Source organism: Danio rerio, chromosome 16 (assembly GCF_049306965.1).
Source record: "Danio rerio strain Tuebingen ecotype United States chromosome 16, GRCz12tu, whole genome shotgun sequence".
NCBI classification, from domain to species: domain Eukaryota; kingdom Metazoa; phylum Chordata; class Actinopteri; order Cypriniformes; family Danionidae; genus Danio; species Danio rerio.
Window position 1 is genome coordinate 23,069,907 of NC_133191.1, and position 27,127 is coordinate 23,097,033.

The window sequence follows — 27,127 nt, forward strand, 5'->3', positions numbered from 1 at the left end:
TAACAAACTAACAACACAGGACAAGCAGAGGACACTCTACAATTAGATAAATATTGCAGCTGTTGAACAACATTATGTACTTTTATGTACTTCTTTTAGTCGGGAATGTAGTTGTTTAGATTGCAACTATGCAGTTTATTTATAAGGATAGTTTCTATTTTAAATATTTATAATTTCTGAGAGACAGCACGTCGGCGGCCATTAACCTGCCATTGAGCAGACCAAAGAGGCACACAAGATGACAACAGAGACCACATAATAAGCCCTTAGATTAGGAAAAATACAGTGTAATTCGAAACTACAGCTGATCAAATCATTATAAAGCAGGTCAGTGACTTTCTAAGTTAATATCTCTCTTTTGTATTTTGTAATGCTGTATTTATACCATAGTAATTGTGTGAGATGGGACGCATCTTAAAGTCTTAAAAGTGGAGATCTGTTTTTTAATGCGTCTCCTGTTTTCGCTACTGCTGACTAGTTCAGTAAACAGAAAGAAAGAAGAAATGCTCGCATGTGTTTTTGTCCTTATCACAAACACAACAGTATTCTGGTAGTGATTACGTTGCTTTTTTGTGGTTAATTATTATGATTTCCCGATTGCAACAGAAATACTGGGATATCTCTGTAAACTGATGCCATTTCATGCCGTTCAGCCTTATAATCCTAAAATGTCAGCAAAATCATCTGTTTTGTAGTCACTTTAGATATTACGCTAGAGAATCTTTCAAATACTAGCTCTACAGTGACGTGTGTAAATGAGCAACGATTCCTGCTGTTCTGACATCAGCTTCAGATGTGAATGAATGATGGTGGAAGAAAGTAGTTCCCCTTACAAAAGGATTTAAAGAGTCTTTATTTGATTTTCATTTTTACATACACGATTATGCCGCAATGTATGAGCAATATCACATGAGTAGCGATGTGGCTGTATATCATTACTAGCGGGACTCTATAGGCTCCTACACACCGGGACGTTTTCAGTTTGTGTTTATTGGCAGCGTTTTTCGAGACGTTTTTCAGTGTTTAAACCCAAGCGCATTTCACTGGCGTCAAGCAGAAGAGTATGCCAAATCACTCTTTTGACGTTAGATGGTGCTGCACAACTATAAGCTTCTGACACCCGCTTATAACACAGAAGAAGTGGAGGAGCGGAAGTTTACACACTTGTTGCTAAATTTACTGGTGACTCGAACAAGCATGGATGGTTCAAGCAGCAGCTCCTGCTCTAGTGATGAAGAAATGATTATTGTTCACAGAGCAATAAGCAGCTCCACGTTCATATCGCCTCTGGGCATCTTCTTCAATGTGCGCTCGCATTGACAGTTTTACGCTTGAGCGCCTCCGAGTGCTGTTTACGGTAACTTCAGCAGCTCCGTGCACATGAACAAAAGTGCTGATATGATTGGAGGAGAAGGTTTTGACGCCGCACGTCAAAACAAAAAAACGAGCATGAGGCGTTTTTTTTTTTTAAATGATGCTTTGCGCCTAGCGTTTTGCGTGTTGGTGTGCACAATCACATTGACGCCCTTTATTTAGTCACGAGGCGTTAAACGTTGACGGAAAACGCGAGCAAAAAACGTTTCGGTGTGCACGGGCCTTAAAGCATGCCTGTTCCTGTTGCGATTAACAGCCACATCGCACTGCTACTCGTGTGATATTGCTCATATATATGTATATATGTGTGTATTACTTTTTGTTTTTTCATTTATTAGTTTTGATTTATGTTAAATTAAAACATTTGTTTAATTAAAATTGTTTATTTGAATTATTTATTTTATAAAAGGTCGGATGAATGTTATTTCAAATTTACAATACAAATATTGTCATTTAGAGTAGTAAATGTTTTCATTTCTTGTGGAATTCAGGTTTATTTCAACCAATACTGATTTCTTACTTTTACAAAGTTAAAACAATTGCATTGTATTGTATAAATTTTTTAAAAAGATATCTGAAAGCATGACGCCTTTGTTATTTTGCCCAACAAAAACCTTCTAAATTCCTTTTTTTTTTCAATTCAGAAGCAATGTCATCAGTAGTTTACAGAATACATGTAACATTTAATTTTCTCAAACATACATTTCTACAACTACAATCTCACTGACTAGTGACTATGAATTTTTCAGTATGAAAAATGTTTAAGGGCTCCAATTTGACCTATTTTACAAGATGTCTTTGAGCTTTGATGTCGTTTCAGCTAAAAATTCCCATCAGATTATTTATTAAATAATGTAGAATTTGCCCATTTTGGGCTCAGAGCAAAGAGTAGCTGTTGTTGTAGCCTGTGCCTTTAAATGCAAATGAGCAAGTTTCTCATGGATTATGTCAGATAAACAGCAGTCAGTGACAGAGACAGACATGTTTGAAACAGAAATCCAGCTCATTAGTCAAAAATATGCAGTGTTTTAAAACTCATTCTTGAGGTGCAGCTGTTTACAGAGAGTTGGAACAAATCTTTTAACACCCTTTTTTTTTTTTTTTTTTTGCAAATCATGTTCTTTGGATATGTTTATATGTATTACCAAAGAAAACATGTTAATATGCAGCTGTCAATCAATTTGGTGGTGGGGAGAAACCCCACTCCTACGTCACATTGCAGTGGGCCTCAAAATTGATGGGATTTGGATCCTGTTTTACTGTCAGGAAATAAAAAAAGAGACTTGTTTTTATATCACTCCAACATGACAGTAGACACACTATACCTACACACAGTTTACACACCTTTAATATTACATATAGCTACAAACTGTGTGGTCGTATCTAAATATTTGACATATTCAGCATATTCAAATGTTAAGATGAGTATTTTATTTTCATAAAACTATTTAAAAGAATGCAGAGTGTTATTTATTGTAAAACGACTAATTAGTTGAGGAAAAGCATATCTTGCACATCAGCAAATAAAACAGGCATAATTAATCCACTACGTGTTGTAATTATGAATGCTTTGTTGCAAAAATTATTAAATAAAGGAATTCCCTCTGTTATTTCACCAGGCTGAACGTTTTTGATTCACATTTCCTTAATCTCCTTCCAAATCATTTCCAATTTAACATTTTGTGACTATGAGGAATAAGATTGACGTTAACATTCAGTAGTACACGATGAATTGTCAAACCTGGTTTAAGATTTGCTAAAATAAATGATACTGATTGTACAATACATTTGCTGATGTAATAGTTGCCATGTGTTCAGAACATCCATTAGCTGAATCTCAGGAATCAGATCATTATGTAACTGGAGAGGGTACTCACTCTTTTTTGGACACCACAGCTCTTTTCATCCCCTGCCGATAAGGGTGAATTAAAGCGATTGTTCAAAAATGAAAGTGGTTCCAAGCATTGCAGCTTTTTTCTGTAGAGCACAAAAAGGTGATATTTCAAAGAATGCTGAAAACTGGTAGTCATAAGCTGTGTTTTGGTCCACCTATTTTTATGTCAGTTTAAACTTTTTTGCATAATTCTTGCAATTTTGTTTAATGTGTGATGTAATTTCAACCAAAGACAAGGCAGGACATGGAGTAGCTTCTTCCTTTTAAAAAACAGCCAATAGCGTTTAGTTTTTTTTTTTATCATAACTCTGCCAGTGAGAGTGGTTGAGCTCAAGAGCAACAAAAGCAAAGGAGAAGCATTTTAAAGGGGGCGGAGCATGTCAGATTTTAAAAAGCATTTGATTGGTTAAAAGATTTGATGAATAACAGAAATATAAGGTGATGTCAAAAAAAATTGTTGAACCATTAAGGTGGAAGTGGCAAACTGCAAGCTTTGGAGATTTATGTTTTCTAAATGTAAACTTTTTCTCTGTTTTGTTGCACACTAGCCTTACATACTGATACAAAAAAAAGTTACTTTCATTTTATTTTAAACTTTAATTGAAATAAGATGTGCACAAATTTGTAAAATGTGCTTAAAAACTTATTGAAACTTATATGCAACTTTTTAAAGTTCCATAAATCACAATAGAAACATTTATTAAAATAATTAAACCATGCACATCAAAATTAATTTAGTTTTTTAAGGGCACCTTTGATGAAACTCATCTTTTGTAAACTGTTTGGACAGAACTGTGTGTAGGTCTAGTGTGCCCACAGTCATACTGGAGTGATAAAAACACAGTAAGTCTCTTTTTTTTTTAAAGTTAAAATAGGATCCAAATCCCTCCCATTTTGAGGCGCACCACAACATGAAGTAGGACTGCGGTTTCCCCACCCACCGAATTGATTGACAGCCACGTATTAATATGTCTCCGTAGTAACGTGTATAATCATATCAACAAGACAGGATAGTTGCTAAGCAACTGGGATTAAAACAGTGCATGTTTGTAAAGAATTACATCGATTTTACAAAAGAAGACTCTTCAAACCCGGTTTGTGTGCATTAAATCAAGTTAATTTTGTACTTTCACATAACAGATATCCATACAGCAGTGGATAGTATGTGACACCTGTCACATTTGCCGTGCAAAAGCGGTGCAAAGTTAAATGCGCACGCTGTGTGTGTGTGTGTGTGTGTGTGTGTTTGTAAACTTTGTAATGACATTATGTGTGACTCATCATTGCAGAAAGGCTTGAATTAACTCCACAAATACATCAAATAATCAGTGGTAAAGTTCTTACTGTAGTATTTCTCACAAACGTTACGTGAGATTTGCTTCCTTCATGTCTGTCACTGTGCTGTTTATCTGTCTTTTCCTTTTAGCAGCAATAATGATGGCTGGAAACTTTGTTTAAAACGAAAATGAACTGTTTACTGAAGTTAGCTGTATACTGAAACTGTAGCGAACTTTTGAACACACACACACACACACACACTCAGTCAGTTGCCAATAGTTACAGGCAAGCTTTCAGTAGCGCTAAGCATCATAGGAAAACTGTTCTTAAAGCAAAACAGCATATATAAATGCCAAGGTAAATAAATTCACGTTATGACAATGAAACAATAAATGGAGCATTAATTAATCTCTCTTGTTATATATCAGTTTAAGTCACAACAGCTGTTTATCTGACTTAGCCAAGGCAGAGATTGAGGCAAAACAGTGGGCAAGGAGAACTAGTATTAAAGAAACAGGCAACAGAAACAGCTACAGTGTGCTCAGAGCTGAAAATTCCAATATTTTCAAAGGTATAATAAATAATTAGATGGCTGTTTTTCAGCTTTGTTACACCATGCGCCAGGGAGCAAATCAAAATTTTCCGTCCCTAAAATGGCAAAAGTGGATACGGACACACCCTTAATGCTTTTGCGCCATGCACTTTAAACTTTGTGCCTAGATGTTTAAAATAGAGCCCAAAGTGTTAATTTGGATTTGCATCATGTGGCTTTTGTTGTTCTTACAGGACAGTGTGTTAAATCCATCTATACTTTCAATGCCGTCACAAGCCTGTGCTTCATTCCCGAAGGAGAGGGCTTCATTGTGACTGGCTCAGGTTGGTATCTGTGTGTGTGTGTGTGTGTGTGTGTGTGTGTGTGTGTGTGTGTGTGTGTGTGTGTGTGTGTGTGTGTGTGTGTGTGAGGGCGAGTTGACCATGCCTTGCGTCAGTCTCCTCATATCAGGTGCATCTGTGAGCCTCAGTGTTATTGATCTTGCTCTAGATGCTGGGAAGCTGCAGGTGTGGAGCTGGAGCTCGCTGGAGAACTGGCTGTCAGTGAACGCACACCTGGACGCAGTCACCACACTACAGGTGGGCGAGCGCCATGGCAACAGAACTGCTCCGGCATCTAGAACTTTCTCGGTCTGCCCTTTAGAGCAGCACATGTTTTAAAAAATAAATGGAAAAAAGAAATGATTGTGCCTCCGCTCAGAGCCGCGGCTTTGCTTGTAGAGGAAATCCCTCGGGGACGTTCTTCCTTCTCGGGCGATCTTTAAACACAGTCAAAAGTTCAGTGGGATGTACAAGCTGCTAAATGCCAAGCATCTTTCTTATGCAGTTGGTGTCTGCTTTTACTGAGTGAATAATTAATACAAAGAAGACATGTAAAGGCTAGTTCATGCTCGTTAATGCTTTGACTAATGTTTATTACTGATTTTCAAATCATTTGTGCTATGATACTTTTTTTAGGAATATTTGTTTAAGGGAAGTAATAATATAATAATAATAATAATAGTAATAATAATTATAAACTAAATTAATTTTATTTTGTTTCTCAGTGATGAGTTGCAGCTGGAAGGGTATCCACTGTGTAAAACATATGCTGGATAAGTTGGCGGTCCATTCTGCTGTGGTGACCTCTGATTAATAAAGGGACTAAGCCGAAAAGAATGAATTTTGATTTGGAAATTTTGAAACTATTTAATCGTGGTACTTAGGGGTGCGTCAGATGATGTTCTATATTTTTAATTATTTTGTTCTGGCAACAGTAATTATTATTTTGCTGAGTGTGTTTTTATGATTGTAACTTGGCTAGCTGTAATGGATAGGGATGTAATAATCCATTCACAATTTGATTTTGCAATTAGATTTTCTCACAATATTTTCAATAAAACGAGATTGTTGACGTTATATCAAAAATGTTGTCCTTTTATTTATGGAGCTAATAATATTCCAAAACAGTCTAAATTTGTATTGTGTTAATTTAAAATATTAACTAACTGTAATTTAATAAATCTGAATTTTTATATGCCACTAAAATAATTTTGAATTTGAATTTCTTAATTTAAATTTGAATTTCTTCATTTGAATTTGAAATCCATAACTTGAATATTGAACATCTATAATTTAAGACAACTGAATTTTTTAAGGCAGAAGTTTTTTATTTATATATTTTACACAAGCTACTGAAAATAGCTGACCCTCAATAGTCAGTTAGCAGATGAATTGTTTCTTCCTGAGCCTCACATTCACCAGTAAACTCACACAGCTCAGTGATTGGCCAAAAACGCTAAGTTTGACTTTTCTGTGATCGTCTACTTGTCCCCGTTAATCACCCCTGACCTATTTTCTGCTGAATCTGAATTTCATGTTCTGAATTTCTTCATCTTGAAAATTTGAAACTGTATTTTTACAAACTGGATATCTGCAGTCTATGAATTCAGAACACAAGAAATCTGAAGATTGAAAATATGTCTATAAAAAATTCCGTCTTAAATTTCAGATGTTGCATAGTCATGTTATGAAATTCAAATTCAAGTTAAGAAGTTCAAATTCAAAACAATTTTAAAAGGCCAATACAAATTCAGATTTATTAAATTACAGTTGTCAATATTAAACACAAATTAACACAATTCAAATTCACATTGTTTTGGCATATAATTAGCTCCATACTTATTAGGCTATTGAAAATTAATTAATACATTTTTTTGGCTTAGTCCCTTTATTTTTCAGGGGTCGCCACAGCAGAATGAACCGCCAACTTCTCCAGCATATGTTTTACGCAGTGCATGCCTTTGTGTGGGAACACTCTCATTCACAAACATACACTACAGTTGATTTAGCCTACCCAATTCACCTAAACAACATGTCTTTGGACTTGTGGGGGAAACCGGAACCCCCGGAGGAAACCTACGTGAACACAGGAAAAACATGCAAACTCCACAGAGAAATGCCAACTGACTCAGCTGAGGCTTGAACCAGCAACCTTCTTGCTGTGTAGCGACAGTGCTACCCACCTGCTAGCGAAAATGAAATATAACGAAATGGAAATTTACCAAATCAAATTAATTGCAGTACATCATTTATAAACACTACTTTAATATGTATCTCTCAGAGGCTAATTAACAGAAAATATCATTTGAAATTTTCTAAAGACAGTCAGTCCGCCTTAGAAATACACTAATGTAAACTCCTTCTCCCACTGCATCGCAATTCGTATGGCATTTCAACTGATTTGAATTACCACCTATTTTAATAGTTTTTTTTAAACCAGGTTCATCTTTACATCCCTAGTAATGGGTCACTATGACCCTAAAACCATAAGTATGTTATGGCACTTCCGGCACAATCCCATCTCAATGAACAATTCATTAAATCCTCCATTCGAACAATTAATTCAAAATGGCTGATTCATTTAGATATGAAGTAAACGACTGTCTTTAAAAATGAATCCAAGATGGAAGGAGACATCTCTGTTTTGCTGAAAGATGCACAAATGTTTTTTGGTGGCTTAGTTTGAACTTTTGTGAACTTATTATATGCAAAACAGAAATAAAAACAGACAATATCGTGTCCAAAATGTAACTCGCTCAATAATAAAGGTGCAGGTGATCTGCCAAAATGCTAACCACAGTTCCTCCCAAAGCCTCCTGAAACACGAATGCGCACCATAAAGGTGACAGTAGACAACCCACTAGTTCATGTCATTCGCCAGTTGGAAAACTTTATAGTACTTTATAATACTAGAAATCTGAACAAAAAAAACTGTATTATATTTAGCACGTTTTCAGTTTAGTAGCAAGCAAAACCTAATAATGCACAATATATCATGCATGCAAGGATCGCTGGTCTCATTCTCTCATGCACTTAGTAGTGACTACTGTATGCTTAGTGCTTGCAGGAATAACACTTATTACTATGCCACACTTACATGCTATTTCAGACCAAATATTCAGAGTAGCATGGTAAACAATATAGGGAGCATGTCACAGGTTGGTATTGTTTAAAAATGAACCAATGTGATGTGAATATGAAACTAACTTCACCTCAGTAAAGCAGGCCAATTTAGGTGGAATTTAGCGCTATTTAGTGATGTTTTGTTGTTAAACTAAATAAAAATTTTATTTACACATTACTGAGGCTGTAAAAGGGATCTTGAACTTGAAAATAGTCGCTTGCAGGAAGATTTCAGGGGCTGAACAACACTATGGTGCATATAACCCACTAGTAACAACACAATCTACATAGGTTTTGCGTGACTAAAATAGTTTGAAAACTTATCATTACCTGTCTAAAAGAAATACTTTAGCCATGCTGTCATCATTCCTCCAGCGTGCAAAACTAACTCCAATATTGATTCTGAAATTTAAAATGTTTTGATTCAGCATTTGTTTTTACTGCTGTGACTCTCTCGTGAGAACGTAAATGCGTGTGCACATATAATTGGTGGATCTGTGTGAACAGATGCACAGATATACAAATCATTATCAGACTATGGGAATTGTCGCCCGACAGTATTTAATTGGATGAACATTTTTTAGTTTTATACCTTACCCAGAATAAAAAAATACATATAAATAGATTTAAATTATTTACTTTAATCATTGCTATTAGAATGTAAATAGATTTTCAACCAGCACAACAAAAAATGTATCTGAAGACAATTACCTACTGCACCTTTAACTAGCTGTTTGATGAACTGTTATATTAACCCAACATTGCATTTGCTTTTGAACCTCAACTTGTTTTTATGTTTGATTTTTGTTTAAACTACACTTATAAGCATATTATATATATTTTATAAGTTCAATCTATTAGAGTCCAGTGTTTCCTCTAGGATTTTTTCCAGCTGTGATGGCAGGCCTTTTTTTTTCACACAGATCTACCTGTGGCGTTATTTTAATGACAAATGTCGTGAGCGCAGTATTAGAAGTCGAGATCGCATTTTTGTAATAGCCTAAAGCATGCTTGCGTGCTGATTTCCAAAACTTTTTGCACACCCCCTCAATTATAAGCCGCTTCAAGAGCGCACAGATCTTGTGCGCTCTCAAATAAACGCTGCTGAAGTGTGAATTACTGCGTTTATGTAATGAGTATGTCTCCAGCATTTATTGGCTTTGCTAGGAATATTTATGAATGTCTCCCTAATAAACCTACAGAGCGATACTACGGTTACTGAAAAGTTCGCGCTGTTATAATTCACTTACCCTTTAATACGTTTTGGTGCGATTATCACTTGCTATTAAAAAAAAATAATTTTTAGAATGAGAAGCTGTAATGTAGCCGTGGCAGGAAGAATTTTGGCGTGGCGCCCCGCTATGAAAGAATGAATGTAGTGGAAACCATGGACTCTAATAAATCGTAGTTAATCTTATCTTACTTAACCAATATTTAATAAAAGCAGCCCTCATATAAAAATATCTAAGGGCATCACATTAAAACATGCATGATCTGACTCACAATTCTTGTTTCCATTTAATTACTTCTACCAAAAAAAACATTCAATTGACACCCTGACACACCCTTGTCAACATAATCATAAGATCTCCCATCAAACCCAATATTTTGTCAACCCTGCATTTTATGAAGCATTTCTCATGGATATGTTTGATTCTCTAGCACAGTGTTTCCCAACCTTGCTCCAGAAGGCACACCAACAGTCCAGATTTTCCCTAATCAAACACACCTGAATCAACTCATCAGAGCATAAGAGGAGACTCCTAAACCTGAAGTTAATGGGTCAGATAAGGGCGACATTCAAACTATGTACTGTTGTTGTGCCTCCAGGGACAGGGTTGGGAAACACTGCTCTAGCATATAAATATTTCACAACCCTTGCTGGACTTGCATTCTTATACTTATTGCTATGCATCCGGGCTGGACAATATAATATATGGAGGCCAACATATAGAAGTGTTTGTGAGGCTGTGAGAAAAATCTGAATACTGTAGCATCAAACAGCGGTGACTCTCCTTCCATATTTAATACTGTTAGTTGGCACGAGTTGTCATGGAAACACAGTGGCATTTACTCTCCGTTCTCTCCACAGTCCCATGGTCCTCTGGTGTTCAGCGGCTCGGCGGAGGGAAGTGTGTGTGTGTGGGAGGTGTGCGATGAAGGGCCGGAGCCCCTGCGCAGGCTGCACCTCTGGGGGCCCGAGGTCACGGGGTGTGGAGGGGAAGACGGGCTTAACGGAAGGCTGGTTCTCAGCCCCCGTGGGGACCGTGTGTTTCTCTCGTGTGGGAAGGCCAGCATACGAATCCTGAATTGGAGAACAGGTAATATACTGAATCCGGTCAATTCGTTCATTTTCTTTTCAGCTTAGTGCCTTTATTAATCAGGGTTCGCCACTGCGGAGTGAACCAGCAACTTATCCAGCATATGATTTACCCAGCTTATTACAGCCCTTCCAGCTGCAACCCATCACTGGGAAACACCTATACACTTTCACATTCACACACATACACTACGGACAATTTAGCTAACCCAATTCACCTATATCGCATGTCTTTGGCAGAGGGGGAAACCGGAGCATGTGAAGTTTCAGGCAGATCTGACATTGTGTGGTTGAGTTATAAGCCAAACTTCTTTCTGTCAGTAGGTGGTGCTATGACTGTGGCTCAATATTGGCATGTAGATGTCCTCAGAACAGGAATCTTATCAAACGTGAATTTTCATGCAGATCGGACATTGTGTGGTCGATTTATAACTACTTTCTGCTCCATGGTGAAGCACTGCGGTTTGTCAGGCCGCCTTGGAACTCTAGATCTTCACAATATATCATCGCTAGAGCTTTCAGATAACACTACCCAAATTTGGTGCTGATACGATTTAATTTGTGGGAGGAGTTACACTAAAACTTCATTTCATGTTGCCAGGAGGTGCCGCTATAACTGTATCTGGATATTGGCATGTAAACGTGTTTAGGTCAGGACTTTTATCTATGTGTACATTTTTAGACAGACCAAAAAATGCATGCCTGACTTATAACATCTTCCTGTTTCGTGAAGAATCGTCAAAGTTTGCGAGGCCGTCACGGACGCTCTTCGATAAAAACTCTTGATCTTCGCAATTTAACATTGCCAAGGCCTTTAGATGACAAAAACCAATGTTGGTGTTGATTGGATCAAATCCGTAGAAGAACACAACGCCTGGAAATGGCAAAAAAAACACTTTTTTTTTGGCACAGTAAGTAAAAAATATCCGACTTCCTGTTGGGTTTAAGATTTCACTCCAAGAGACTTTTCGTAGGAATTTAGGAATTGGCATGTTTGACTTGTGTGCCAATTTTTGTGCGTGTGCATGAATTTTGCCACTTCTAGGGCGTGTTCTAAGTTTTGTGAGTTTTCGGGTGTGTTTGGACCCACAAAATCACGTTTCATTCTACAGAAGTAGAAGAAGCGGAAGATTAATAACAAGAAACGGAGCAATTCCAATAGGGCCTACGCACCGTAGGTGCTCTGTCCCTAAAAAAACAGCCAGAGCTCCAACTTAACCACAATTAAAAATTAACAGTCTCATCCAACCTGACAGAGCTTGAGAGAATCTACAGAAAAGGATGGCACAAAAAACCCTAATTGCAAATATGAAAAGCTTTCATGTTTTAAACTGTAATTTTGCCAAAGGCGCTCCATCTGAGTACTGAGCAAAGGCTATGAATACTTACCCATTGCAATTATTTGAGTTTTTATTTGTATTAATATCATGACCATTACAATATAAATATTTGATCAAAGCAGGCCTAAAATGAAGACATTTTAAAGACTCTGTGTAAAAAAACAGATGAATAGAGCAGCATTTCTTTTTATTAAATCAATCACACCAAATTATCATGTTAAACCGACAGCCTAATAATCCTTTGTCAACATCATGCGATCATTTGCCATCAATACCGATATTTAGTCAACCTCCTGTTTTATGAAGCACTTCTTATGGATATGCCGGATTCTCTAGCAGTCAATTTTTTACAACCCCCACTGGACCTTCATTTGTTCTTTGACTCAGGGCTGTTTAACAGATTTATTAGTGGAATACATCTTGACTGAGTGTATTCGCTCAGAGCTGATAATATCATCTGTGCTAAAGTCCCAATGGCTCAGCGAACACAGGCAGAAGTGGGGGCTCTTTACCCCGGGGAGCGCGCACACACACACACACACACACTCACACACACACACACACACAAAACATTTTAATCCCTTTTCCTCACAGGATGTTTGTGCCGAAGGCCATTATGTCAAGAAAATAACAACCTGTAAACAATTACATCAGATAAATCAGAGTTACTGCTAGGAACGCACTACATGATGTGACGCTCTAATCGAAAGCGCTGAGATTCATAATGACGCCAGTTCATCAAACAACTCCAAGCAGGAGCTCGAGACAAAATAATAAGCTTCTTACAGACTAAAAAAACATTTTTATTAACGACTGAGTATACACAGCAAAGTGGGCAAGCTATTGACAGACTAAAAAAAGAGTCTATAAATACAGAGATTATGGGAGTGTAATTAATTTTGTTCATGGCTTATTTCAGTGAATGAATGTTAGAGAAATGCTTCTAATGATGCGGCTTTGCATTATCCAATCATTTGGCAGGCGTGATGACCAGGCTAGCCAATCACAGCAGCACTGCCGGAGTCACAGATTGCGTCAATCAAATCCCCGGTCTTTTGATCGCCTCATGTTTTGATCTCGCGAATGGAGAGAGCACAATAAACTGTGAGTGATTTCTTTTAACACCTCTCAAAGTGTAAAACCTCAAGATAATCTAATCTTATATAATATAATATAATATAATATAATATAATATAATATAATATAATATAATATAATATAATATAATATAATATAATATAATATAATATAATATAATATAATATAATCACTCTTTTTCTTTCTCTCTCAGTGTTCTCACTTCCCCAGTGCAAGTACCTGGTTTCACTCACTTCTTCAGATCTTCCCAGGATTCTTTGCTTTGCTGCGTGGCTGACCGCAAGCGGAGACCATCGTTGGGTCACAGGGGGCCGTGATCTCATTGTTTGGGAGCAGCTTCCAGGAACTTTTAAAAAGAGGTGTGTGTTTTATTAGATGTAGTGTATAGGATCAGTTTTGGCCTTGTTTCCAGCTGATGTTAATGTTTATAGTGATTCATTCTAAAGTGGTCAGCTGAGACGCATTACTGTTTCCACCTGGTTTTAACATGTTCAAATGCATCTCTTGTGTCCTTTTGTGTTTGGATTTTGAAACTCTTTGTTTTTATTTCTTTTACGCTCTACATTACTTGAGCTAAAGTGCTCAGTGTGACGCACAAGAACTGTTGAATGACCAAACCAATGATGTGGAGCTAATGAGTAAGCAGAAAACCAATGCATTAGCCAATATCCAATCCAAATTTCACACAGTATTATTAGTAAATTTCTGTAAGATTACTAAAAATAATTTACCAATAAAATAAAAAAATGTACTGTTTACTAGATTTTGCCAGTTTACTGGTTACGTTGCAATTTCACATTTTGGAATGTGTTTTAAAGTATTTTTAAAAAGTTCACACCAGCAGCTAGCTCTTCAAATCTTACATGGTCGACTACTGAAGTTAAGCAGGGCTGTGCCTGGTCAGTAACTGGATGGGAGGCCACATGGGAAAGCTAGGTTGCTGCCGGTAGTGGTGTTAGTGAGACCAGCAGGGAGCATTTAACCTGCGGTCTGTGTGGGTCCTAATGCTCCAGTATATTGATGGGGACTCTATACTGCTCAGTGAGTGCTGTCTTTCGCATGAAACATTAAACCGAAGTCCTGACTCTCTGTGACCGTTAAAAATCCCAGGATGTCGTTAAAAAAAAAAAAAAGAGTAGGGATTTAATCCTGGCCAATTTTCCCCACTGGCCTCTGTCTGTCATGGCCTCCTAACCATCCCCATACCATAATTGGCTTCATCACTTTGCCTCCTCTCCACCTATCAGCTGGTGTTTGGTGTGCGGTCTGGCGTAATATGGCTGCTGTCGTGTCATCCTGGTGGATGCTGCACTCTGATGATGGATGAGAAAAAATGAAGAGCTTTGAGTGTCCAGAAAAAAGGGCTATATAAATGTAAGGAGTTTTTATTATTATTAATATCTCTCCTCTGCAATTTACTTGTAATTTTTTAGAAAAATCTGAGTATGTAGTTTTTTGTGAAAGTCTGATCAAATGCATTGTCCTCTACTTCTGGAAGAAGTCAAAAGTGGACATGTATAACTTTTTAGGCTCTGTTTACATCTTGTAGTAAGATGCACTTTTGTCAATCTAGTCTAATCACATTGGATGTTGCTAAATACAGGTGTAAGTGGTATCTGCAATGGTCAAAGTCCACGTCAACTGAAAGTTGCTGAGACTTTTATTTCAGTATGCTGATGTACTTCCAACTGAAATGGAATATTGAGTTGGGGGAGGGGTTTCTTTTTGTGGATCATTACCTCATAGCAAACTAATGGTAAGAAGGGCGTGGTTAAGAAAACTTTTTCAAACTGACATCAACAGGCAAGGACTGCCACTCCAAATTCATTGGTGATTTAAGTGACCTTAAACGTGGCATGGCTGTTGGTGCCACATGGTCTGGTTTGATTATTTCAGAAACTGCTGATCTACTGGTATTATCATGCACAACCATCTCTAGGGTTTATAGAGAATGGTCCAAAAAAGAGAAAATATTTGGTGAGTGTCAGTTCTGTGGGCGCAAATGCCTTGTTGATGCCAGTGGAGAATAGCCAGACTGGTTCCAGCTGATAGAAAGGCAACAGTAACTCAAATAACCACTTGTTACAACCGAGGTATGCAGAAGAGTATCTCTGAATGCACAACACATCACACCGGGGGGCACACTTTATACCACAGTGTACCAATCTTCTGATGGCTACTTCCAGCAGGATAAAGTGCCATGTCATAAAGCTCGAATCATCTCAGACTGATTTCTTAAACAAGACAATGAGTTCACTGTACTCAAATTGCCTCCACAGTACTCAATCCAAAAGAGCACCATGGGTGTGCAGATAACAAATCTGCAGCAAAGTCATAATGCTGTCATGTCAATATGGACCAAAATCTCTGAGGAATTTTTCAGTACCTTGTTGAATCTATGCCACGAAGCATTAAGGCAGTTCTGAAGGAAAAAGGGTACTAGTAAGGTGTACCTAATAAAGTGACTGGGGAGTGTATACTATATAACTTACACTAGGGGTCTCAAACTCGCGGCCCGCGGGCCATTTGCGGCCCTCAGTATTTTGTGGCCCGCGCCGGGAGAGAGAGCGCTCCCCGCTCCGCTGATTCTATCCGTACACAGCGGTCACTGGCATTCCCCGCCCGCCGTGTAAACAAAGGGGCGGGGATGCCGGTGACGTCACCACGCACCCCGCCCCTTTGTTAGACGCTGTGACGGGCGGGAAGTGTTAGGAGGGAACTCGCGCCGGCCAGAACCAAGGTAAGCTGTTCCCGCCCCTGCCTGCCACTTAGCTACCTATCTGCAGCCTGCCACCTACCTAGCTACAGCCTGCATCTTATATATATTATAGGTAGATACAGACTGTTACAGACTGATGTGAGTGGAGTGGGGTGGGGGTGTTTTATTTATACATATATACGCCTTTTTTTTTAGGTGAGGGAATGGAAGTTTTGAGTGAGTTCCCCCGCTTTTTTCCCTAGGACTTCAATAAGTCAAAGTACAGGTCTAGACTTAATGATGATCATCTTCAAGCCATACTGAGGGTCTCAACTGCTTCCGCTCTAAAGCCAAATGTGGTTCAGATTTGTGAGAAGAAGCGCTGTCAAGTCTCTGGCAGCAAGAAGTAGGCAAAAGATGCCATGTTCAGAAGAACTGTTCATAATCTTCACTCAATGTTCTATTAATGTTCAGGACACTTCATGTTCAGAAGAAATAATTAAAACTGTTGATAATGACATTTGAGGACTTTTTTTTTGTGAAATCCCTTATGCGGCCCAGCCTTACCCAGACTTTGCCTACTGCGGCCCCCAGGTAAATTGAGTTTGAGACCCCTGACTTACACACTACTACATATATTGATATTTCATTTTTGAGAAAAAAACTAAAGGAGAGAAACTTTGGAAACCAGGACAGAAGGGAAGGATGAGAGTTAAACTTGAATAAAATGTGGTTGTTAAGTATTGTAGTCAGATGGGATTTAAACTTTGCCATTAGAAATTGTAAGCTTTGTTTGAGTGGGAGAACCTAAAAAGTGTTCTCTTAAAAGTCCTGCCACATTCTTCATTTTTATATTCACCATATTTTTGCAGCAATCAGAGCAGAAAACAAATTCTGCTGTTTTCTGCATTGATTTTTTTAGTTGTCTCTTGCACATTAATATCCAAGTTTTGCAATCTTATTCCAGAATGTTACATTGAAAGATCAGAAAAAGCCGATACGTTCACCCGCCCATTGACCCTCCTCTCAAAGAAATCAGGAAAGTGGTCGATGGTGGAGAAAAGAGATGGATTAAAATGCCAGATGTAAACAGGATTGCGTTTGCCTCGTGCATCTCAAACTGACTTCCTCAAGCTGATGTATTTCGCAAGCGCTTCTGCCCATGCCCAAGCCCTTCGCAATCTACTTTATATAATGTATTACTGTATATCAATTCATAGACATCTCCTGACTCACAGTTACTAATATAAGACGCTCTGCTCAATGTTTCATTTAGTCAGTATATCAATATGTACATCAGTAATGAGATACTGGCTGGAATATAGTATCTTTGGGATGCTTATTAATGAGAAGTCTGCAGGAACGCTTCAGGCATAGTTTAATTGACAATGGGAACCATAGCTCACATCGAGCTCTGGATGCTGAGCCAGTGATCACATTGTGGAGAAAAAAAATAAATATTGATTTTTTTAACTACATTTCGGGAGAGCTGCGGGTCTCAACTGGTGGGTTAGAGAGAGAAAAAAAAAAAGATGTTACATGCAAATAATCAAATCCAACCAGCCATATAATTCTGCACATTTAGATCAGCAAAAATAGGTTCTTACTTCTTAGGTTTTTAAAAGGAAGAGAAAATGATTCCCGTATCTTTTGTTGTTTTTGTCAAAGACATCAAGGCTTCAGTATTTTGGCGGTTAATCTGTCACTTGGAAGATAGCCAGATTAGACAGATGCCAGCATTTCATGGCAATATCAATATCAGTGCTTAATTTCAAGGACATTTTCATTTACATTTGACACTGTTGACAGAAACTTCTAAACTCACCTACACTGGTTTTGGAATATTATCCGGTCTCATTGTTTCATTGTTTAAGTCTTTTTGCTGGATTTACTGTGGTTTTGGACACTTTTTAGAGAACAAACTTTGTATCTAGATAAGCCAGCTTAACAGTAATATGGCCTGGCTTGAAGATTAGTTTTACTGGCATTTTTTTAACCCTTATACACTGTTGGGGATGTTTTCATCCAGTCTGGGGAGATTGTATGTCTTAAATTGGCCGTAACATTTTCTGTTTCAGCTAGCAGAAGGATTTTTGGTCACAAATCTTATTTTGACACACATTTTGAGAATTTTTTAAAAAGAAGTCAATGATACACTGGGCAAATTTACTACCCTTTTGTTATGTTAAGGATGAAAACATCCACTGAATTAAACTGCTGTAAAAATGCGTTAGATTAACATTTTTTTTTTCAACATTTTTTGCATAAATCTGTTAATCAACCACAGTCCTGGTCAAAACTACTAAATTGTTTAGAAAATTACAGGATTTGAAATCATTCATAAATGTTGTCACTGACTTGGTAAAAAAACACCCACTATGACTTGTGTGTAATATAAAAAGTAATTGTGGAGCGGAATTTACTTTTTATCAAAGTCTTGGACATGTGAAACAACATTGTCTTAGATGAAGTGTTTTTGATTGATTTTCTCCCCAATTTACTTTTGGTGTCTGGTTTTGCCTCATTGACTTCTATTTGAATCTTTTAATCATGCATTTTTGATTGTTGATGTTCTCCCTGTTGAGAAGAGGTAAAAAAATGCAATTTTTACTGTTGATCATTAGTTGGCACCATTAACCCTTAAGATGCAAAAAAAAAAAAAATAACTTCTGGATTTTATATGAAGTATAACTGCACACTAAAGTGTGTGTATGCCTGTTCTGAGTGTGTGACAGTGACCTTTATGCACTTACCTTGATGTGTCTGAGAAAATCTAAATATGCATCCGAGCTCTCAGAACTACACGGAGTAAACAAAAACAAAGGCTGTGTATTTATGTACCATCAAATGTGCTTATAATGGAAGTCAATGGGGAAAAAACAGCCACCAACAGTAAGTTACGGAAAAAAAATTTAATCTAACAATGCATCAAAGCTAATGTTCTTAATAATCGTTCACATGTCCAAGACTATGATAAAAAGTAAAATAAATCCAGTCCACTATTATATTTTATTTTGAAAATACGTCATTTTGTGTGGTTTTCCACCACATCAGTGACATCATTTGTGAACTCGGCAATTAAAGAGTTTAAATCCTGTAATTTTCTAAACAAATAAGTTGACTGAGGTTGATTAACAGATTTATGGAAAAAACATTAGCTATTAAACTGATGCATTTTTATAGCAGTTTAATTCAGTGGACGTTTTCTTCTCTAACAACAACAACAAAAGGGTAGCACATTTGAACAGTGCCCAAGGGTTAAACTGCAGTAAACACTTTTGTATTTTGCTGGTTCACCGCTTGTTCCATGTAAAACTCAAAACCAAAAGTAGCAGAATTTTCATCCAATATTTGGCACTTAATCTGCCACTTGAAAGCTGGTCAACTTAGCAGCCAACATTTGATGAAAATATTAATATTACATTTTATGTTTGTACACACTGTCGACTAAAACATTTAAAACTAACTAACCTCCCAGCTTGTTTTTTTAACAACAGTTTTGGGATTAATCTAGTAATTCATTGTAGGAACATCTACATCTAAATTGGTCATGCTTGAAGACCATATTAAATAATCCACAGCCAGTTTATACTGGTGTGCCCAGAAAGAAGACCAGATTAAGCTAGCTATACCAGTTTATGCTGGTTTGGAGGGATAGTTCATCTAAAAATGCTTTTACTTCTCATGTGATTTCAAGACTCAGATTTTTTGTTGTTGTTGCACACCAAATTATTTAGAACAAGGGTGCCCAAACTTTTTCCTATAAAGGGCCAAAAACCAAACTTAATTGAGGCTAGTTGGCCGAAGGTAATTATAGTTGCCACGTGTAATTTCCTAATTTTTTATAATGTTAAAATTGACTAGAAAACATGGCTTTATGTTAAATAATACAGTTTTTGAAAAACATTTTATAATGAACTTATTACAGTAAAAACAAAACCTTGTTTATAACAGAATTATAAACGCTGCTGTCTTCTGCGTAGTCTTCTATCTGTCTATTTACATGTTTAAAAATCAGATTCATTTACAATATTTAATTGAAACATTTAAATTCAGTTTACATATTTTGCAGCTCAGCAATGAAACAAATAACAAAGGTTACGTCAAATTAGAAATAACAATCTCTGTGTTATAGGCATTCGCCCAAACCCTCTCCATCATTCTTGCTGTTAGATGGGATAGTGGGCCAAATCAAAGGTTACCAACTTTGGCCCACGGGCCCTACTTTGCACATCTCTGAATAAGAATAATGTTGGTAGACCTTGACACCACTAGATCTTAACATCCATAGTTCGAAAATACTGTTCAGATCAATGTCTACTGGTTTTTAGCATACTTCACAATCTCTTATTTTGTGTTCAACAAAAGCTCAAATATGTTTGGAATGAGTGAATGGTGAGTAAAGAATGACAGAATCGTCCTGTTTGTGTGAGGTATTACTCAAAACAGGTTTGTTCAGATGTTCAAGCAGCAATTTTGGTGCCAAGTTGAGTCCTTAACAAGCCACTGCTAAAAAACAAAAGGTACAATCTCACTTTGTGACTTTATTTAGCCATTTGAACAGCAGTGTGCACATTTTGGAATATTATGCGGAGATGGAAAGTTTTCACATGTAGATTTTGCTCATGCTGATCTTGCAAATGCATTGCATTAACCAGAAGAGAGCTGTATGGTTTAAAAGAGACTTCTGTGTGAACAAGACTTTTTCCTCCACATATTTCACTGAAATAACACTAATGTGACACCTTAAGCCAGAAATGAAGAAGATTTTTAAGTTTAACTGCCTCTGCCTAACTCTTAATGATATACTTGCTACTTTAAAAGCAGTTTGTATAATGAAGTCATTCCAAACCCATTGACAGCCGCGCCATTGTCAGCAGAGTTGCTTGGCTTTTTGCTTCAGGCCGAGTTAAACATCCTTCTGTCCTTGTAAACAGTGTGACCCAAGTGCCCTGCACTGACGCTCTTCTGCTGTGTTTCCTCTAGGGGCGATGTCACAGTGAGACGAGACAGACGACTGGAGGACTGTATTCTGGAATCAGACAGAGACTCAGAAGACGACAGAAGTGAGGGTAAGAGAGAGAGACAGATGTTTTAACCTGTTGCAAATCAGTCTGCAAAAACTTGAAAGGAATTTCTGTCGTCATTGACTCTCCTTCCTTCACTTGCTTGAGTTTCTTTCTTTTCTTGAACACAAAAGAAGATATTTTAAAGAAAATTGAAAACATAGGCGACACTGTGGCTCAGTGCTTAGCACTGTCGCCTCACAGCAAGAAGATTGCTGGTTTGAGTCCTGGCTGGGTCAGTTGGCATTTCTGTGTGGAGTTTGCATGTTCTCCCCATGTTTGTGTTGGTTTCCTTTGGCTGATATGGTTTCCCCCACAGTCCAAAACATGCACTACAGGTGAATTAATGAATGAATGTGTGTGCATGTGATGGTGTATAAGTGTTTCCTGGTACAGGGTTGCAGCTGGAAAGGCATCTGCTGTGTAAAACATATGCTGGATAATTTGCCAGTTCATTCCACTGTGGCGAACCCTGATTAATAAAGGGACTAAAGGCTGATTTATATTTCTCCGTCAAGTGCTTTGCTTGGTCTCTTAGCCCTCGCCATGGCTGACGCAGACGCTGACGCACACTGTCTTGAAAAACTACAATCGCGAACCTGATGGAGTGAGTGTTTTTAAGTGTCGAGAACCGTGAAGGAGCTCCAGATGGAAACTTATTTTGTGTTTACTAGGGATGCCCCGATCAGGATTTTTGCAGTCAATACTGTGTACCAATTCCTTGTTGTGGTGGTAAACCGATACCAAGTACCGATTCTGATGCTTTAAGCTTTATAATAGATAAGATACATATGATACTTAACCATTTAATGTAGACATGTCATGGTCAGAAGCAACTGAAAAAAGCTATTTGGAAACGCTGCAAATCATGGAAGAATTCAACATGTCTCAATGAAGTTTGGAGGGCATATTTAATGCATAAGAAGTAAAATGCACTCCTATAAATCCATTACTACTTTACTTAAAGGAATTAGGTCTATAAACTACTGCTTATTACAGTATGTATATTACAATACACGTTATACCATAAGTTATGCCAATAAATATTCAAGTGAAAAAACATTTCCAGCCAGGATTTAATGAACTTGCAATATTGTTGAAAACACAGAACATTCAGTTCTGTTATGTAAAAGATTTCAGTTCTTATGTGTCCTCTGCTTGTAAACTCTTGAACAAACAATTGTGATCAGTTCATGAAATCAGCCATATTATTATATTTATTATTTAATTTTATATTATATAAATATATATATATATATATATATATATATATATATATATATATATATATATATATATATATATATATATATATATATATATATATATATATATAAATGAGCAGTATCACACGAGTAGCAGTGCGATATGGCTGTATATTGGTGCTGGTGGGAGGCGTGCGTTGTACAGCCATATCGCACTGCTACGAGTATGATATTGTGTTTATACAACAGTTTGACAGCATAATTGTGTATATAAAAACAAAATCAAACATGGAGAGTCTCAAAAACCCTTTTGTATGAGGAACTACTTTCTTCCGGATTCAAATCATAAGCTGACAGTTAAACAGCTGAGCGTGCATCTTTTAAACTTTAGATCTGTAGTGTCTGCTTTTTGCTGGCTGTATGTGGGTGGAGTAATACACAAAGGGTAAAGAGACTGTAGGAGTTCTGATATTGCAGAATATCGCACGGCTACCAGCCAATCAGATTTGAGAACCATACAGAGCTGTTGTATAAGTATATATATATATATATATATATATATATATATATATATATATATATATATATATATATATATATATATATATATATAAAGTAGGATTTTTTCATTTCCTAATAAGTAATAAATATTAAATATAATTTCTTAATAAATAGCCTCATTTTTTATTTATATGATTTTCATATGAGATTAGAATATGTGTTTGCTTTTGTACAGTTGTGTACAGTTTCAATTAATATGGAAAACGGGTGCATGTCTTTACCAAAACTGATATTGGATTTTATACAAACAAAATAATTTGCACAAAGAAATTATGGGGTTATTCTCTAAAGAAGTTGTTACCACCCCGTTTAGAGAATCATTATGGGCGTGGTTCAAACATTGGATCTGCGACAGAGAAACTATGGGTTTGGGAAAAACTCTTTCTTTTCCCGAACGATGCATGGTACTATGATAGTTCAGCCGTGAGTTATGTGGTTGTTTTGGAAAAGCACCCCTGATTAGTAAGTACCGATCGAGTATTGAAAAGTGATAATCGGCCAATACCGATTTCTGGCCAATCGAGTGGAGCATTCCTAGTGTTTACCGTATGATTAAAGTTGTTGCACGTCCACCGGTTCCCACGTCTGAATAAGCAAGTTTTAGCTACTTCTACATTAAGGTAGCATTGAGAAAAAACAAAACACCAGCGAAGAAACTCGACACAGAGGAAAATAAAAACCTCACTGCCAGCAAGTGTTTGGGAAGTGTTACTGCAGAGCAACACAATCAGCACACAGAACTATAAATACATGACTACACACAAGGCAGGCGCCATGGGTCACGCCAGTCACTTGACGCAGAAGTGTAAACCAGCTTTAAGCTGAAGGAAAATAAAAGAATAAAAACATTTAACCATTAATGGAAAAACAACTGTTATGGAAGTCAATGGTTTTCAGCTTTCTTTAAAATATCTTCTTTAGTGTTCAACTGAAGAAAAAAACTCAAGCAATCGAAGAGAGAGTAAATGACGTTTGTGTGAAATTGCCCTTTAAAAATAAAACTGCTACTACATATTTTTTGGACTTCAAAAATATCAGAATTCACCATCAGAACTGTCTTTCTCCAGACGATGCTGATGACGAAGATGCCACGACCCAGGATGCACCTGAAACAGAGGAACCCGCAAGTTCCTCATGGCTGCGTTGTGTTCTTCAGTGAGCGAGAGGAGGGGTGAATGAAAAACGGGAGGACAAGGGGGAAGGAGGAGGGTAAAAAAGAACAAACTGTAAAGCAAGAGAAAGCAAGGTCAAGCGACAACGCCGAGTTGCGCACTATGGATTGAACAGATTGACTGACTCGCAGAAACAGAAGGAGGACAGAAACAACAGACTGTTTTTCTATGTAAACAGTGATCCAATAAAACCAACCGTGTTACGACCGTATGTGTGTGTGTGTGTGTGTGTGTGTGAGAGTATTTATCATCTCTGTCACTTCTGCCTATAAATATCTATGGCGCTGTTCATCATGTAAGGCTCCCATCCAACGCTACATTAATGTATATTGATTCCCCCGCCGCTGCCTATCTTCATTTGTCCTTTCGGAGTACTTTTTATTTACTTCAACTGGTCTCGGGAATATTAATAAGCCGCTTCTTTTATTCCGTCCGGCTATTTTCGCCTTCAAAATTCATTTCTTTCCTTCTCGCTGCTGCCTATTTAATTTGAACCAGTTAAGATGCATAATTAGTATTTCAATCTTTCCTCCAATCCTCTTTCCTCTCTCTCTCTCTCTCTCTCCCGTTCTCACTCTCCCTCCCTCTCCCGCACTCTATTTCTCACTCACACAATTTCTGCATGTCTCTGTCTCTACGGCAACCAATGCTTTCCCCCACTTCCAGGCGCTCAGCCTTTCTCCCACTCCCTTCTTCAGTGGCACGAGGTAGGTATGCGAGTCCGTATTTCTGCCTTGAGAGTGTGAGTCTGCATGTTTTGCGATGTGTCAGGGTGATTTTGTGTTGTTGGAGTGCGCTGTGAGCTTGGTTACAGATGTTGAGTTGTGTTTGATGGATGAGGGATGAGGTTTGAAGCCGTGAACGCATCCACAGGTGTGTTCCACAGTAGTTCCTAGGCTTCAGCATGTGGTTTTGGTTGTCGATGAGTGCGCGTGTAAACGTGCGTGTGCCTTTATTTGTGTTGTCTCAGAGCCAGCAGGGTATTTCTCCACTACAGCCATCTGTTTATGGTCTTTTAGTCAGTGTCAAGGCTGAGCCCTCCCCCTTCCAGCTCTGTTTCTCTTCTCATCCTTCTCTTTTTCTCATTTCAGAGATGATCGGAGCGGCGAGGAGTCAGTGAACAGGCAGTAGCGATGGAGCGATGGTAAGCCAGAGCGTACTGTTTGGGTTGCACTCTGCTCTCAGATCTGACCAGTTAATTTCAGCAGCCCGTTGGGTTGCATCAGCTCCTGCTTTAAGTCTCTTTCCATCTGTGCAAGGTTCACGCCTCTCTCACTTATGTGCTCACTTTTTCCGATCTCTAGCTTTTCCTTTTCAATCCCTCCTTCCGTCTTTTTCGTTGCTTGTCTCTCCTTCCCTCCCAGCTCCATCTCTCCCCACATTGGATTCATTCCCCTTTGGAGCTTCCTGCTGGTCACTGTCATTTTTTGCACTGCCACCGGTGACACAGATGACAGGAAGTGGGAGGAGTTGGCTGAAATGCAGATGCCAGTCACGGCGCAGGCCAGCACCACCCAGCTCTGGGCGGTGGACTGGGGTCCCACGCAGCCCCTGGAGGACGAGACCCATCATCTCATGTCCAGCCTGGAGACGGACAGTTTGAAGGCGACCACGTCCGAGGACTGGTCCCATCGTCGAAATGCGCCTGTCAATCAAACACAACGTCCGACTGCTGGAGAGAAGACGGAGACAGAGAAGCAGGACACAGAGGAAGGTTGGTATGCGTGAAATGAGTTCTTTATCTGAGAGCTGCATTGCCAACAGGGCTTTGGGCTCACGCTGCTTCCTCATAGTAGCAAATCTGCGCTTGAGGAGAGCTTAGATTTCCCTCCCATTGAGGGAGGCATCAATGCAATCAATACAATTTTACCTGATTACGACACCCACCCTTTCTCGCCCCCACATTTTACTGTCGCTCTCCTGTAGCTCACTGTTGCTTTCACTCAAGCTGCTTTCTTTGAGCTATTGTACATTTCTGTTTTTGTTACGCTTTACAATAAGAGTGCATGAATAATGTGTAAATGTGTAAACGTATCTTCACTTTATTATGAACTAATGATGAGGAAATGCTTGCGCTAATCCTCAACTAACTTTCACTACAACACAAGTCATTAATGTATTAATTAACATTGAAGTTTAAGCTAAATGTCACCAACAAGAACTCATGAGTAGGCCCACACGAAATCAGCGCGTGCGGAATTCCGCAGATTTTCCAAAGATTTTCCGCAGAATTCCGCAGATTTTTTAGCCCATTATTAATTCTGTTTATTTACTTGAATAAATGTGTAAATCTGAATTTACTTACTTTTTATTCAGTAATTTATTCATTTTAATTTAATATATTAAGGTTTTAGTTATGATACTCCGCTGGATACTCCTAAAGTAATTCCGCAGAAATCCGCAGATCTTTACCAAAATTATCCTCAGAAATAGCAAAAAACGTCTGCAGATACCGTCTGGCCCTACTCATAAGCTGTTAATGTATAAGTGTTCATGTTGATGTTGACAGAACGCTTTTCTATTGTTATTCAGTGTAAACCCACTAGCCGGACGCGCATAAGGAATTCATGAGTAGTTAGTAATGTGTTATGGACGATGTGCCCCTCCAAGTAAAGTCATGACGTAATTTACAGTAACAGCTGTGTTGGTTACACTTAGCTGAAAACTTTAATGTTAATTAATACATTAATGAATTTAATAACTAATGAGTCGTGTGAATAACGGCTACCTTAATTACTTGTTAGTACATGATTGTTTGTTAATTAATGTATTAATTGCCACAATAGTTTATGCTTAATTTAATCATCATAAACTCATGTCATGTTATTGTATAATTATATCATGATTTTACTTGGATGGGTACATCATGAACTCCTTATTAGAGGTGTAATCGAGCCATAAAATTTAGGCCTGATAGGGCCCAAGCCTGACAGAATTCGTCCCGAGCCCGACAAGTATATTTTGATTAGCTTATATACTCTGTGTACATTATGATTTTATGGTTTAATTAGTATTTAGTTATCATTTCAAAATCCTTTACTTACCAAGATTAGGCTATGTGTTTTTGTGGAGGAACATTATTGAATCCACTGTAGATGGCTTTAGCGCAGTCTTGCACTCACTGA

General features: G+C 37.8%; 2 protein-coding genes and 1 long non-coding RNA gene across 13 annotated transcripts in view; all 3 read left to right on the forward strand.

Annotated features, from left to right (window-relative positions):
• si:ch211-154o6.3 overlaps positions 1–24,213 on the forward strand; it is a 37,817-nt gene extending 13,604 nt beyond the window's left edge. The window contains exons 7-13 of the mRNA NM_001045031.1: positions 5,333–5,422; positions 5,589–5,677; positions 10,635–10,863; positions 13,184–13,306; positions 13,494–13,659; positions 20,985–21,070; positions 23,898–24,213. Coding sequence (NP_001038496.1) covers positions 5,333–5,422; positions 5,589–5,677; positions 10,635–10,863; positions 13,184–13,306; positions 13,494–13,659; positions 20,985–21,070; positions 23,898–23,989 — 875 coding nt within the window. The 3' untranslated portion in view covers positions 23,990–24,213. The remainder of the gene's footprint in view (positions 1–5,332; positions 5,423–5,588; positions 5,678–10,634; positions 10,864–13,183; positions 13,307–13,493; positions 13,660–20,984; positions 21,071–23,897) is intronic.
• LOC137487900 (uncharacterized) overlaps positions 1–27,127 on the forward strand; it is a 1,155,393-nt gene that overhangs the window by 682,548 nt on the left and 445,718 nt on the right. The window lies entirely within an intron of this gene.
• si:ch211-154o6.4 overlaps positions 24,627–27,127 on the forward strand; it is a 53,596-nt gene continuing 51,095 nt past the window's right edge. For 2 of the 11 annotated variants that reach the window (XM_073924681.1, XM_073924683.1), the window contains exons 1-3: positions 24,627–24,709; positions 25,094–25,146; positions 25,307–25,716. In XM_073924681.1, the coding sequence (XP_073780782.1) occupies positions 25,136–25,146; positions 25,307–25,716 (421 nt within the window). In that variant the 5' untranslated portion in view covers positions 24,627–24,709; positions 25,094–25,135. The other 9 variants (XM_068213908.2, XM_073924684.1, XM_073924686.1 and 6 more) reach the window with 6 other exon arrangements.